Source organism: Phoenix dactylifera, chromosome 9 (assembly GCF_051530095.1).
Source record: "Phoenix dactylifera cultivar Ajwa chromosome 9, Ajwa_hap1_PhDact_Kaust_v1.1, whole genome shotgun sequence".
Taxonomy (NCBI): Eukaryota; Viridiplantae; Streptophyta; class Magnoliopsida; order Arecales; family Arecaceae; genus Phoenix; species Phoenix dactylifera.
The window spans coordinates 939,654-955,184 of record NC_143198.1 but is presented as its reverse complement, the minus strand read 5'-3'; the positions used below and the strand labels follow the sequence as shown (position 1 = coordinate 955,184).

The following is a 15,531-nucleotide window of genomic DNA, read 5'->3' as shown; positions in this document are numbered from 1 at the left end:
TGTCCAGTAGGTTTTCTTCCTGTTTTCACTAGGGTTTCCTCTTTTCTCCTCCTCGTCAACTTCCATTTTCTACTCTTAACTTTTGTTCCACTCTTCCGTGAGAATGGGTTCCGATCCCGAAGAGGTTGGGTCGAGTCTGTCGGAAGAGGAGCTGGAGTTAATCCGCTCCCGTTTCTTCTTCCAGCCCGGGTTTTGCCTTGAAACCGCAGGGCCGGAAGACAGGGTGACGCAGCCGCCCCCAGGTCGGATCGCGGTTTACCGCGAGACACTTTGGGCGGGCCTGCGTTTTCCCGCCCATGAGTTCGTGAGCAACTTGCTGGCCGAGTACCAGCTCGTCCCGGCGCAGTTGGCTCCGAACTCATGGAGGACCATAATCGGGTTTTTATCCCTGTGCCTCGGGCACGGGATCCCGATTTCGGTAGGCCTTTTTCGCCGGTGTTTTCTGTTAAAGAAAAACCCGGCGGACGTAGGGTGGTTATATTTCGCCTTTCGGGGCGGTATGTCACTCTTCCGGGGCGCCCCTTCCTCGATTCACGAGTGGAAGAGGAAGTTTTTCTTTCTGGCGTCTGCGGCGCCTTGGGGGTTCGAGCCAAGGTGGGGACACCCTCGGCTGAAGGCCCTCAACAAACTCTCCGAGCCCACGGGGAGGGAGCTGAGGACCCTGGACTCTTTGCGAGCCCTCGGGAGGGGCAACGACCTGACCGAGCTCCTGCGGGAGGACGCCCTGGCGAGCGTGGGTCTGAGCTCGGCGCGCCCCGAGGGTAAGGGCGGTTGCATTATTCTATTTATTTATTTCTTGTTCTCCGTCTTTACGGTCACTGGTCTGACTCTTAACAAAATTCTTGATTTCAGATATTCCACGCATGCCGACCAGCAACACATCACTTTTCTCTCGCCTGAGGAGGCGAGAGGCCGAGGCCGGGGGTGCTGTGCCCCAGCCTCGGAAGAGGGCGAGGACGGACGGCGCTTCTTCGTCGGCCGGGACGAGTGGCCCCGAGGCGGGGGCCCCTGCAGCCGACCCGAGGCGGGAGCGGGTTGTTGGTGATGCGGGCCCGTCGGCCCCTCCTTGCCCTACCCCCCTTGCCCAGCGGGGGGAGCCATCCGTGGTCCGGCCGCAGCAGCCAGGACCCGGGCTTACCCGAGGCACCGAGGCGAGCGGCTCCGGGACCTCGGGTTCGATCGTGCCAAGCTCTTTCCGGGCTTTCCGAGAAGAGTCGGTCGAGCCGGACTCTTCTATTCCCGAGGGGCGCTCGGCCTTTCAAGATGCCGAGGTCGCACGCTCCATGTTGCGGCGTGCGGTGCTTCCAGCGGACCGGGCCGTGTTCCGGGGTATTTCGCTGGAGGAGGTCGTCGGCAGTGCTTACTGCAACACCGCCCGGGTAAGCTTCCTTCTTAATTTCCCCGAGTTTTTAGCGTACATATGTGCTTTTCAACTCACAATACCCTCGTTTCTTTCTTTTCAGCATATTCTCGAGCTCGACACCATGGCGTTCATCGCCCATGGGTATCGAGAAGAAGTTCAACAGCTCGGCCAGCAACTGGAGCCGGCCAAGAAAAGAGTCGCCGAGCTGGAGGCGGCGTTGGCCGCGGCCGAGGCTCGGTGGACAGCCACCGAGGCTGAGCGCCTTGCCATGGTGGGGGCGCTCGAGGAGGAGAAGGCGGCTCATGCCCTGACCAGGGCAACCATGCGCGGCACGGAGGCGCGCTTAGGGGAGGTCCGGGCCAGGGTCGCGGCCCTCGAGTATAAGGAGGGGGTCTTCCGCCTCCGACTCGGGCAACTTGAGGCCCGGGAGAGGAGGGCCCTCGAACGAGCCGAGCATGCTGTGGAACTCTTCAAAGAGTCGCAAGAGTTCCGCGACATGTTGGAGGAGGAGACGGTCGACGGTTTCCTTCGAGGCTTCGAGAACTTTCGGGAGCAGGTGCGCCGGTACTGCCCTCAGTACGACTTCTCGACGGTCCGTCCGAGGGAGGACCGGGGCTGGGGGTCCGACGTGCAAGCCCTTCCTGCCATCCTGACGTCCGAGGCGGGAATATACGAGCAGGACCCCGCCGAGCCTTCGACGGGGGTAGCCGAGGCGGACGGTGTCATGGAGGCGGCTCCGGCGGCCGAGATCGATGCTGTCCCGGAGGCGGCGCCCGAAGCTCCTGCTCCCGGCCCCGAGCCTGTTCCGGAGGAAGATCATGAGGTCATCAATGTGCCGGATGACCCCCCGGATGTGGCTCCCGCCGCTTAGGACTTAGCATATTTTTCTTTTCTTTTTCATTGTATCCGGGGTCGGCCCTTGAGTGGCCGACTTCCAATTTTGTAATTGGCCTTCCGGCCCTTTGTTAATGAAGAAATGTTTTTGTCATTCTGTGTTCATCTTTCCCTCTGTTGTCGTGGATGAGGCTAGAACCTTAGCTAACCGCCTCGACGACCTCTAACTTCGTATTTTAATCTTTGGGCTGCTTAACGAAGCTGCCCTTTTCCCTAGCTATATCTTAGCCTTCTCGGATTCCAGTCGTCTCGACCAAAGGGAGCTCCGAGCTTAGGTTTCTAGAAAATTTCTCTAAGTCCTATAACTCGGATCTTAGAGTCGTGGGAGTTGCCATGTTTGGCCTTTAGGAAAATCTTAAGGCACCGAGATCGGGCCTTAGCCCTTCAAGTGGGACCGGAATAGGTCTATTCGTGCCGCTATTCGGGGAGTTTAGTCGGGTTTCCGAACTCAACTCCGAACCTCTCATAGGGAGCGCGGGCTAATAAACAAGTTATTGCCGAAGGTTTTCATAGTTATCGTTCTCGGACCCTGCCGAGATTTCGGTGAACAAGGCTGGGATTCCCAAAGATTGCCTTGGTACCTGTGCTTGGCTGGTACATTCGTGGCCGGGACCACTTTTTCAGCTGGACGTCGGAGTTTACTTAGAAGAGCCAAGTTGGGCCCTACTTTATGAAGCCTTAGTACGGATTGCGGAGACTTGACGAACAGAGCAGGCATAATGAGGTTGGGAGGTCGGTCTTAAGCCGACCCAGCGAAGAAGCCCGGCTTTGGGGCAAAATAAGACTCCAACATTGGACGAGATCCCGCTCGGCAATATGTAGATAAAATTTGACAAGGAGGGCGTCTAGTTGGGTGTACCTCTTGCATTCTCGGGGTCATGCTTCGCATGGTGGAGTAGGTCGCTTCCCTTCCTCGTCGACCTCCGGAGTCATTTTTGACTTGTAAAAAGGGCTCGGGCTTCCCATGGACCCGGCGACTCCTGCCGGAGTTGAGAGGATCTGGGAGGCTCTGTTGATTTGTAGCCCTTTTTGAGATCGAGGGGGCTTAAGACCCTATGGTCGGACCTCGGAGCGCCTCAACCTTGGTCGAGGGATCTCACGTCAGGTCGGCGGGTTCGTGGACGCTTTGCTGACCTGTGATACCTCCCGAGGTCGAGGGAGTCTGGTTCTCTACGGTCGACCCTCGGGGCATCCCGACCTTAGTCGAGGGATCGTTCGTCAGGTCGGCTGGTCTGGGCACGCTCTACCGACCGGCGACGCTTCCCGAGGTCGAGGGAGTCTGGTTCTCTACGGTCGACCCTCGGGGCATCCCGACCTTAGTCGAGGGATCGCTCGCTTCGGGGATCGGGGATCGTCGACCGCTCCCGGGGGTCCACTTTGTGGCGCCCCGGGTGGAGCCACCCTTTCCACCCCTCACGGCGCCTTCCCGAGGTCGAGGGAGTCTGGTTCTCTACGGTCGACCCTCGGGGCATCCCGACCTTAGTCGAGGGATCGTTCGTCAGGTCGGCTGGTCTGGGCACGCTCTACCGACCGGCGACGCTTTCCGAGGTCGAGGGAGTCTGGTTCTCTACGGTCGACCCTCGGAGCATCCCGACCTTAGTCGAGGGATCGCTCGCATCGGGGATCGGGGATCGTCGACCGCTCCCGGGGGTCCACTTTGTGGCGCCCCGGGTGGAGCCACCCTTTCCACCCCTCACGGCGCCTTCCCGAGGTCGAGGGAGTCTGGTTCTCTACGGTCGACCCTCGGGGCATCCCGACCTTAGTCGAGGGATCGTTCGTCAGGTCGGCTGGTCTGGGCACGCTCTACCGACCGGCGACGCTTCCCGAGGTCGAGGGAGTCTGGTTCTCTACGGTCGACCCTCGGGGCATCCCGACCTTAGTCGAGGGATCGCTCGCTTCGGGGATCGGAGATCGTCGACCGCTCCCGGGGGTCCACTTTGTGGCGCCCCGGGTGGAGCCACCCTTTCCACCCCTCACGGCGCCTTCCCGAGGTCGAGGGAGTCCGGTTCTCTACGGTCGACCCTCGGGGCATCCCGACCTTAGTCGAGGAGGCGCTACGGGGGGCCGCGAAGGTACTACCCCGTTGTTGGTGTTGAGCGCCACGGGGGACTGCGAAGGTACTACCCCGTCTTTCCGAAGTGTCGAGGGGTCTGGGCACGCACTGTCGACACTCGGGGCATCTCGACCTTAGTCGAGGAATCTTGCACCAGTCGACGTTTCACCGTCCTGCGATTCTTTCCGAGGTCGAGGGAGTTTGGGACTCTACGGTCGAGCCTCGAGGCATCCCGATTTTGGCCGGGGGATCTGAGGATCACAGACGACCCAATATTAGAAGAGGATTACAGTCATCAAAATGAGAGAAATATTTGCAGAAAAAGGAGCTGAGTCCATTATCCTGATTATCTTGAACCCCTTGGGGTTTCACTGGTAGTACATTCGTAAATTCTCGGAGTTCCAGCTTCGTGGGATCAGAGTCCCTTCCAGGAACTTCAATTTGTACGCCCCTGGCCGTTGTACCCGGACGATTTGATACGGTCCTTCCCAGTTTGGGGCGAGCTTTCCTTGCTCGGTTGGTTGAGAAGCCTCGGCTTTCCTGAGGACGAGGTCCCCTACTTTGAAGAGCTTGGGCTTAACTCTGGAGTTGTAGTATTGGGCCGTTCGCTGTTGATATCTCGCCATGCGCACCCGGGCGACCTCTTTTGTCTCTTCGACGAGGTCCAAATTGCTCCTGAGCTGGGAGGAATTGGTATCGGGGTCGTAATGCTCCACCCTCGGAGAAGGCAAGCCGATCTCCAATGGGATGACGGCCTCAGTGCCGTATGCTAGGTTGAAGGGGGTCTCTCCCGTGGGCAGTCGGAACGTGGTCCGGTACGCCCAAAGGACATTGTACAAGTCCTCGACCCACTGTCCTTTGGACCGATCAAGCCTAGCTTTGAGTCCCTGCAAAATAGTTCGGTTAGTTACCTCAGTTTCTCCGTTTGTCTGGGGATGGGCAACCGAGGTGAAGCGATGATCAATGCCGAGCTCAGAGCAAAACTTCCTGAAATGAACATTGTCAAATTGTCGACCATTGTCAGATATAAGGATACGGGGTAGTCCGAATCGGCAGATTATAGACTTCCACACGAAGTCCCGCATCTTTTGCTCGGTGATCCGGGCAACAGGTTCGGCCTCGACCCATTTGGTGAAGTAGTCGATGGAGACGACCAGGAACTTTTTCTGTCCGGTGGCCAGGGGAAAGGGCCCCAGGATGTCGATCCCCCATTGGGCAAATGGCCAGGGGGCGATGATGGAGGTCCGCAGAGCTGAAGGTCGGCGCTGGATATTGGCGTTTCGTTGGCACCGATCGCACTTGCGGACGAAATCTGTTGCATCCTTCTGGAGTGTGGGCCAGTAGTATCCCTGCCGCAGGATCTTATGGGCCAAGGCTCGACCCCCCAGGTGATTTCCGCAGATCCCTTCATGGACCTCTCGGAGGGCGTAGTCCGCCTCGGAGGGGCGGAGGCATCTGAGAAGGGGAGAAGTAAATGATTGTCGATAGAGTTTATTCTCGTACAAGACATACCGGGGAGCCTGGCGCTTGATTCGGCGAGCCTCCGTCTCGTCATGAGGTAGAGTTCCGTCCTGAAGATAGCAGACGAGCCCGTCGATCCAGCTTGGCTCGGAGTCGATGCACATAGTGGGCTCGGGTTCCTCCGTGCTGGGGACCCGAAGATACTCGAGCGCTGTTCCCTTGGGAAGCTCGCTCATGCGGGAGGTGGCCAGTTTGGATAGCTGGTCTGCCCTGAGGTTTTCCGCTCTGGGAATATACTGAATATTGAAAGAATTCAGGGCAGATGTGAGTTCCCGCACCTTTTGGAGATACTTTTGCATGGATGGCTCTTTAGCTTCAAAATCTCCTTGGACCTGGTTCACCACCAGCTGGGAGTCGCTGAAGGCCGTCAGGTCTCCCACTTTTAGTTCTTTCGCCAGCTTGAGCCCGGCGATGAGAGCCTCATACTCGGCCTCATTGTTCGAGGCCGGGAACTCGAGGCGCAGAGCTTGCTCGGCCACCACTCCATCTGGACTGGTGAGGATAAGTCCGGCCCCGCTGCCCCCCGGGGTCGAAGACCCATCCGAGTGCAGGACCCATGGCTGCTTCGGGGTCTCCTCCACGGACTCAGATGGCGGCTCGGGGTCGTCCGGAAGGGTGCACTCCACGATGAAGTCGGCGAGTATCTGAGCTTTGATAGCCGGCCTGGGCCGATATTCTAGATCGAATTCCCCGAGCTCGACCGCCCATTTGGCGATCCTCCCCGCACGATCCGACCTCTGCAATATCTGCTTCATAGGCTGGTCGGTTAATATAGCTATCGTGTGGGCTTGGAAGTAAGGCCTGAGTCTCCGAGCCGAGATGATGAGAGCGAAGATGGTCTTCTCAAGTTTAGAATATCGGGTCTCAGCATCCCTGAGAACCCGGCTGGTGTAATAGACCGGCTTTTAGAGCTTGTCTTCTTCCCGGACGAGGACCGAGCTTACTGCAGCTGGGGAGACGGCCAGATATAAGTAAAGAATTTCGCCCTTCTGGGGCTTGGTGAGCAGCGGGGGAGAGGCCAGAAGGCTCCGAAGCTCTTCAAAGGCTTGCTGGCATTCTTCTGTCCACCGGAAGTCTTTCGGCCGTTTGAGGCTCTTGAAGAAGGGGAGGCAACGCTCGGCTGATCGAGAAACAAACCTTCCCAGGGCGGCTACCCGCCCCGCGAGCCGCTGCACCTCCTTAACTGTCTTTGGAGGCGACATCTCTTGCAGTGCCCGGATTTTCTCCGGGTTGGCTTCAATTCCGCGTTGGGTCACTATGAAACCCAGGAACTTGCCCGAGGTGACCCCGAACGCGCACTTCGCCGGATTGAGTTTCATTTGGTATTTTCTGAGCTTGGCGAATGTCTCGTTGAGATCGGCTATGTGGTGTTCCGCCGCTTGGCTCTTTACCAGCATGTCGTCCACATAGACTTCCATGTTCCGGCCGATCTGGTCTTTAAAGATTTGGCTGACCAGTCTCTGATAGGTGGCCCCAGCGTTTTTCAGGCCAAAGGGCATCACCTTGTAGCAGTAGGTGCCCTTGTCGGTGATGAAGGCCGTCTTCTCCTCGTCTTCTGGCGCCATTCGGATTTGGTTGTATCCTGAAAAGGCGTCCATAAAAGTTAGCAGTTGGTGTCCTGAAGTGGAGTTGACGAGCTGGTCGATGCTCGGGAGAGGGAAGCTGTCTTTTGGGCAGGCCTTGTTCAGGTCGGTGTAGTCCACGCACATACGCCATTTTCCGTTGGCCTTCTTTACGAGGACTACGTTGGCGAGCCAATCCGGGTAGGAGACCTCCCGGATGAAGCCGGCTCCGAGGAGTTTGTCCACCTCCTCGGCCGCAGCTCGTTGTCGCTCAGGGGCGGAGCCTCTTTTCTTCTGCTTTACAGGCCTGCTGGTTGGCCTCACCTGGAGTCGGTGGACCATGACCTCGGGGTCAATTCCTGGCACGTCCGCGGGCGACCAGGCGAAGACGTCAGCGTTGTCCCGCAGGAAGCTGACGAGGCGATTCCTCTCATGGGCGCCGAGGCCGGAGCCAACCTGCACGGTTAGCTCGGAAAAATTTTCTTGTAGTGGGATTTGAATAAGGAGCTCACCGGGCTCTACTTGCTTCTTCCAGAGGGTGTCCCTCGCATCGAGGGTTTCTATGGGCAGTGAAGGGCCCATCGGGCGGTCTGGTGCCTCGGCTGGTTGCTTTACTGTGTGGGCCGCCATGTAGCATTGCTTGGCGACCAGTTGGTCTCCGCGGACCTCGCCCACTCCTTGGCCGGTGGGGAACCGCATGAGCAAATGACGAGTTGAAACCACGGCTCGAAGGGCGTTTAACCCTGGGCGCCCAAGGATGGCGTTGTAGACCGAGGGCAGACGGACCACCAGGAAGTCCATCCTCACAGTGCTCTCCCGGGGGGCGAGGCCAACTGTGACAAGGAAGCTAGCCTCACCTTCAACCGGGACCGCATCTCCGGTAAACCCGACCAGCGGGGCATTGATTCTCCGGAGGTGTCCTTTTGTCAACCCCATTTTTTGGTAGGCATGGTAGTACAAAATGTTGGCTGAGCTTCCATTGTCAACTAGGACACGCTTTACATCAAACCTATTTACAATCATTGAGATGACCACAGCGTCATCGTGAGGGGTCTCGACCCCTTCTAAGTCCTCGTCCGAGAACGAGATGACTTCATCAGTGCGTGGGCGCTTCGGGGGTGCTCCCTGGGCGGCTGTTCCTGCCGAGGTCCGCCCAATCATGTTGATGGTGCCGGCGATAGGCCTGTTGCCGCCAGGATTTTCGGTTGGTGCGACATTCTCCGCTGGCCTCCTTTCCTCATGTCGGTTCCTCACGAACCGGTTGAGTACTCCCCGTCTGATGAGCGCTTCTATCTCGTCCCGAAGTTGGAAGCAGTCCTCCGTGTCGTGCCCGCGATCTCGGTGGAAGCGGCAGTACTTCCTGAAATTTCGGGGAAATCCCGTGTCTCGCATAGGAGGCGGGGGTCGGAAGAAGTCCCGACCCTCAATTTCCATCAGGATCTCGGCCCGAGGAGCATTGACGGGTGTATAGTTCTCGTACCTCGCCTGGTACGTCCGGGGCCGTGGTGGAGACCTCGGACGAGGAGGTGTCCTCTGCTGAGGTCGCCCCTGCTGACGGGGCGGGCTCCTCAGTCTGGGAAGATTCTTCTCTCGGCGGGGAGACCGGCTCCTTTGTCGACCGCGCTCCTCGCGGCGCTTCTTCCGCTTCTTCGAGGTGGGCTCGATTGCCCCCCGCCTGGAGGCGACTGCCTCCTCGGCCTTGGCGTACTTCCGGGCTCGGGCCAGCATTTCGGTGAAGTCGGCCGGGAAGCTCTTCTCGATGGAGAAGAGGAATCGGTAGGAGCGGACCCCAGTCTTCAGAGCCGACATGGCTATCGACTGGTCTAGCTCGCGAACCTCCCATGTGGCGGCGGTAAAGCGGTCCAGGTACTCTTTGAGGGACTCCCCCTCCTTCTGCTTGATGTCCAGGAGGAAGTCTGATGTCCGTCGCTGGCGCCGGCTGGCAGCAAAGTTGGTGGCGAACTGCCTGCCGAGCTGCTCAAAAGAGGACACCGTGTTCGGCTTCAGACCAGAGAACCAAAGCCGAGCGGTCCCTCGGAGGGTTGCTGGGAAGGCCTTGCAGAGTATGGCCTCCGAGGACCCTTATAGGGCCATGAGGGCCCGATAACTCTCCAAGTGGTCGAGGGGGTCGGTGATTCCGCTGTAGGGCTCCACCTGAGGCATTTTGAACCTCGCGGGAACTGGCTCGTCCTCGATCTGGCGGGAGAAGGGGGACTTGGTAGTGAACTCAAAGTCCCCTTCCTGTCTTGCCTTCTTGCTGTGGAGTGCCGCAATCTGGCGCTCCAGATGCTCAACTTTTCGGTCGAGCTCCCCCACCCGTGGGATTGTCGCTGTGGTTTGCGCCAGCTCACGGTGATCCGGGGCTGACTCCGCCTCAAAAAGTTGGGGTCTCCGGTCGAAACCTTCTCCCGGTAACTCTCTCCGGGGAGAAGCTCGTTCTCCATTGTTGGCTCTGGAGGAGCCATGCAAATTTTGGCTGGGGAGAACCGGGCCGTTGGGGAGACACTCCGGCGGGGCCTGGGCCTGCGGGGGAAGTGCCGGTAAAGCCTCCACGCGCCGCAGGCCCTGAACGGTGGCGGCCAGGGCCTGGACTTGCTGTACCAAGGCATTGAACTGTTCCGGCTGGACCTGAGGAGCTGGGTCAGCCGGAGTTGGAGAATTCTGGACGGAGTGTCCAGGACTTTGCGGGGGACGCCGGGAGACGTTAGAGGCTTCCTTACTTCTCAACTTCATGACTGCTACTCGGGCCCTTTCTCTAGCGCCAACTGTTGCTGGAAATTGGACCCGGGGGCAATCTTCGGTCGAGGAGAGGGAGCGACTGTTAGTCCTCACGGCGGGGCGGCGGTCTGTCGGCGGGCGGCGTCCTCCGTCCGGGGCGGTCGGAGAGAAGGAACAGCAGGTCCTCGCAGCGGGGCGGCGATCCGTTGGCTGGCGGCGTCCTCCGTCCGGGTGCCTGCACACGAACCGGTGGCCGGGTTCTCCGGCGCCGGCCCTCCGACGCTCAAGTCAGGAAGGGGGCAAATAATGGGGAGAAGGAGATAAACAGTGATTTTTGGGTGTATGAATGTTCCTATCCCCTCTTGAGAGGCCAAGGCTCCCTTTTATATGCGGGGGTCGGTTTACCTGTGATGTAACAGGGCGAGGCCGTAGTACGGCTTGGCATGTTGTTCAGGTCGGCGCTCGGTCAGGCGAATCATTGCACTGATGTCGGCGGTATGGCCGAGATCAGAGACTTATCATAGTCGACTAGACCCTGCTGGGTCGATTTGCCGTGGAGAGCTGGGGATCCGTAGATGTCAGGAGCCATGCGCATTTATTGTGGAGTAAGTCGGAGATCCGCATTTATTATGGAGTAAGCCGGAGATCCGCATTAATGGTGGAGTAAGCCGGAGATCCGCATTTATTGTTGAGTGTGCCGGAAGATTACAGCGGCCATGCGCAATAAATGCCGGAGGGGTGTTAGAGTACGGTCCTCGGACATCGGGGTTTCTCTTAGGTCGGAGGTTTCGGGGTCGGTCGTCTTGTGGCCGAGCGTTCCGAGGTCGGACGCTGACTTCGGCTGTCCGGGGTCGGAGGTTGTACGGCTTCTTAGGGGCATTTATATCATTTGGGGGGAAACTTTATTCCCCCCAACAATTATGAACTAAGTCTAGAGACACTTAGACAAGATTTTCACTGAAACACTTAATTGAATTCATTAGTAAACAAGAGATATACTCAAATGCTTTGAGCTCATCAAAATCAAATAGGGTTTTAATCAATCACTCCACAGCCTGCACATTATAGTTCCACATTTCTAGCCTGTGAGGGGGCCTACCAAAGTACCACATTTTTCAGCCTGTGACGGGGCCTGCCATAATAACAAGATAAACCCAAAGTCCCTTTTCATACAATCCAGTTTACATCCACACATCAATTTCTTTATATTTATTTCCGGCTTTAAACTAACCACGGTCACGTTTCCAGCCCGTGACGGGGCAACCAATATCACATAGTTAGTTTAGAGCACCACATCCATCAGTCGAATTTTTGCAGGTGTAGGTTATGCGCATGCATGCATCCATCATTATACCAATCACAAGCAAAGACGATCAAAATACAATTTAAATATAAAAACCATTTTGCTTTGTCTGGATCATAGCATATCAAACATATATATAGTGCAAAATATTTATATCATGTAGGATTGGCGTACAAGGATTCTTACCCTTTATTGAAAACTCAGACAACTAATCACCCGCCCTCACGGCGATCTATGAACCGAGATGCGCAGAACCCTGCTCAACGTCCTCTCGTCCAACATATTGTTCCCCTACAGAACCAAGTTATCATTAAAAATTATCCAAGACATATAAAAATCCAAAACTCCCTATGGATCCTCTTAAGGGTCCACCAGTATCTAACACCTCAGGATTAACCATCAGTCCATGATTTCCCTGAAAACAAAGCAATAAAAGAGAGCAATTAGAGAGGGAGAAAAACAAACAATTGTTCTCTCTCTCTCTCTTTCTTTCTTCCTCCCGTCAACAAAATATTAAGAAGAGAGAGTTGGCTCTCTCTCTCTCTCTCTTTCTTCCTTCCTTCTTGATGGAAAGGGGAGAAGGGGGCTCGGCCGTAGGTGGCCCACGGCCGGCGACGCTCCATGGTCGTCGGTCTGTGGCGTGCCGGTGGTGCCACGCCCGGCGACGGCGGGCCGGCCGGAACGGAAGAGGAGAAGGCCGAACCGGCTCGGCTTCTCCATCATTCCGGAGGCTTTCCGGCCTCATTCCCAAAGAAGCAAGGGCCAAAAACGAAGAAGGAGGAGAAGAAGGTGCTCACCTTGCCTCCGGCGAGGTCCTCCCGACCGGATCGACGGCAACCGCGTCGATTCCTCCCGCGGCAAGGAAGAACTCCAATCTCCCTTTTCTTTTTTTTTCTTTTTTTTTTTTGTGTGTGTGGAAGGGCTCTCGGTTGATGCCCTAGGAAGAGAGGGAGGAGATTTTGGTAGGGTTTTATCACCCTATAACTCCCTCCGGTGGATTCGGGAGGAGAGGAAAAACTTCCGAAACAGGGGAGGGAGGAATTTCAATCGGGAGACTCCCTCCCCTTTGCATGTGTTGGGCCGCCCTTGCTCAAAGGCTGGCCCAACTCAAATGTGGGCCTTCACATTATTAGCAAAAAACTATTTGGTGGAAGTGGTAATGGCTTTTTCTATTACATGTCATGTGCATATTTGTTTTACGTAATTACGTAATCATATATTATCAACTTCATATACGATGTTGAAAAGAACAAAGTGTAGTACAGCATCCAAAAGTAAATGGGCCCAAACAAGGATTAAACATTATTAAAAATAGTACAAATGACTATAAATTCTAAATCAACCCCAAGCATTAACTGACCATAATCATGTCAAGGGAAAGATGATATGCGCGGCAAATACTATTAAAAATCACAAATATAGTATTTATAAAATTTTATTGGTCCAAGATATTTTAGTCCAGTTAATCATAAATTGTTAAGAAAAACAAATTATACTAGATTATTTGATATCATTGGCAAGCAGTGCCCGACTATATTTCATATGATTGTCTCTTCAATCTTGATTCTGTTGCTAATGGAAAGATATTTAAATTTTAACTGTTTGGTTGGAGAAAAGGGAGATAATTGATGTACTATTTATTTGAGGGTAAGATACACCATTCCAATTAATTCGTGAAAGGAGAATCCAGGGCATGTAAATAAAGTAAGATATTATTTGATATATAATGATGTAGGGAAATGAAACTTTCTTTTATAGTATTGGATGGCATATTTATTTTCCACCTTCATTAAGCAGTTGGAAGAAAGGGACCATGGCAACACATGTTAGGATGAGCCATGGCTTGGTGGTGCTATTTTTAGTAATGACATTGTTATTGTGTTCCAGGCTAAGGTGCGCACCACAAGACAGCATTAGGAGTTGCAACGACACCTCAAGCGATTAAATAAGCCTGCTATCAAGAGCATCAAGGTTTGATCTCTTTTGCCTCATCTTTTATGGGTTTACGTGGTTTTCTTCCCATATTATACATAATTAGTAAAACCGCTTTCAGGAATTGCTACAGTATTTTTTTTATAATTTTTTGTAAAATATAGGGACTCATCGTAGTCATTCCTTGTTAGTGGAAAAAATTTATCTTAATCAGTAATTAATTTTCGATTATCTTTTGTTGAATGTGGATGGCTTCCTCTCTCTCTCTCTCTCTCTCTCTCCCCCCCCCCCCTGGGCCCACTCATAGCAACTTCCCCGTCGAGGAAAATTTTGGATCATCTACTGTACAATGAATGGTAAAATTTATAAAAATATTACAACATTTTATAAAGCAGTGTAGCAAAACCTATTTCTGTAAAATGCTTGCATGATTTCTTAACCCAAAATTAGAACTTTTGATTTATTTTTTAATCAGGAATTTTGTTGTGCGCCTTTAAAAAAAAAGTTGATATCTTTCGTTTACTCGTAGTAGTGTCATCCGATTTATAGAGGAAAAATTGTTCCTTGTAATTCTTTGGGAATTAAAAATTCTTGAGCTATGCTCTCTATTATTGGTATGATCTCGAGTCCTCTTTCATAGTTTTTACTTTTCTTCCTAGATATTTCTTATTCTCAAATTAGTTCTCCTATTTCTTTTGCATATTAGTTCTCTTCAACTGAAATTTGCAAGTAAAGGACCCTTATCGAAAATTTAGAAAATTATGTTTTTATTTTATTCTATCTCACTATTTTATCAAAAATTGGCTGCACTCATACGCGTGTTGTGTAAGGCGCTATTGTACCAAAAAAACATAAAAAAATAAAAGTTCTTTTGGTACTTTATTCGTTCGGTACAATCCTAATTAATATCTAATAAACTTCCTCTTCTATTATACTTATGTACGTGTAGCAATTTGCACTACAATGAGTCTTAATTTCTGGTTTAATTTGTTTTAGTGTTAATTTGTTTTATTCTTTAAAAAAGAGCCCAGATGGAGATATCATAGACTGCGTCCATATCTCTCATCAGCCTGCCTTTGATCATCCTTTACTCAAAAACCACACTATCCAGGTGTGCTCTCTTTCCCCCCTCACTCTCTCTTCTCCGCAAATTCTACCCCTTTCACTTAATGTTTACACCTGATGGTCTCTTTACTTTGTCTCCACTTTATGCAAAATTTTCAGATGAGACCAAGTTTCAACCCATTTAGCCTATATGACGCGAACAAGGTGGAAAAGGAAACTAGCTCCATAACTCAGCTTTGGCATCAAAATGGGAGGTGCCCCAATGACACCATCCCTATTAGAAGGACGAGAAAGGATGATTTGCTGAGGGCCAGCTCCATCGAAAGATATGGGAAGAAAAGCCACGGTGCAATACCTAATGATGTTTCTGTATCGCATGATGGCTATATACATGAGGTATGTACTCCTGAAAATATATGAAAAATGAGCAGCTTTGGAAGTAGCTCTTAGTTACTTTTCCATTTCCTTCCTCTGCTCCTTGGCCTTTCTCATTTACGTTTGTTAGTGGGTCATTTTGAGCAGCATTCGTTTGCTGTTGCGAATGGACAGCACTATGGGACGTCGGTATTCATGAGTGTGTGGAACCCATACGTCCATGATCCCCTCGAGTTCAGCAATACTCAGCTCTGGTTGTTTGGGGGGCCTTGGGAATTTCTCAATACCGTCGAAGCTGGCTGGCATGGATGCTATTGTTTTAATTTTAACTAAACTGAATGCAGTTTTAATTATGTGGAATTATGAAAGTCCTCTCTTCTCTTCCTGCATTAACTTTAGCTGGCTGCTCTTTGGTATGAAAAAATATCAGGTATATCCAAATCTGTATGGAGATAATAGAACGAGACTATTTACTTACTGGACTGTAAGTAAATATTCCCTCATTTTTTCTTGTCCTCTATGAGTTCTTTCTATTAATTTCTTCTTTCCTCGTGTTCTTGTTCTCTCCTACCTTGCCTTCCATGAGTTTTTTTTAAAACAAAATAGTAATAATTGGACTGTCTTTTTCTTGAGCTTTTTTGCTGTGTTTTCTTCAATTATATGAAGCTAATTAATGAGGTGCCATGGACATCCTTCTTTTTGATAAAAATTAGGTGGCTTCTAATACTGTTCTATAAAATTTCAG

The 15,531-nt window shown here is 52.9% G+C and overlaps 1 protein-coding gene across 1 annotated transcript in view; it reads left to right on the top strand.

Annotated features, from left to right (window-relative positions):
* Window positions 1-15,531, top strand: part of LOC120104001 (protein neprosin-like) — a 39,178-nt gene that overhangs the window by 23,071 nt on the left and 576 nt on the right. The window contains exons 3-6 of the mRNA XM_089925355.1: window positions 14,343-14,457; window positions 14,571-14,807; window positions 14,934-15,096; window positions 15,131-15,270. Coding sequence (XP_089781481.1) covers window positions 14,343-14,457; window positions 14,571-14,807; window positions 14,934-15,096; window positions 15,131-15,270 — 655 coding nt within the window. The remainder of the gene's footprint in view (window positions 1-14,342; window positions 14,458-14,570; window positions 14,808-14,933; window positions 15,097-15,130; window positions 15,271-15,531) is intronic.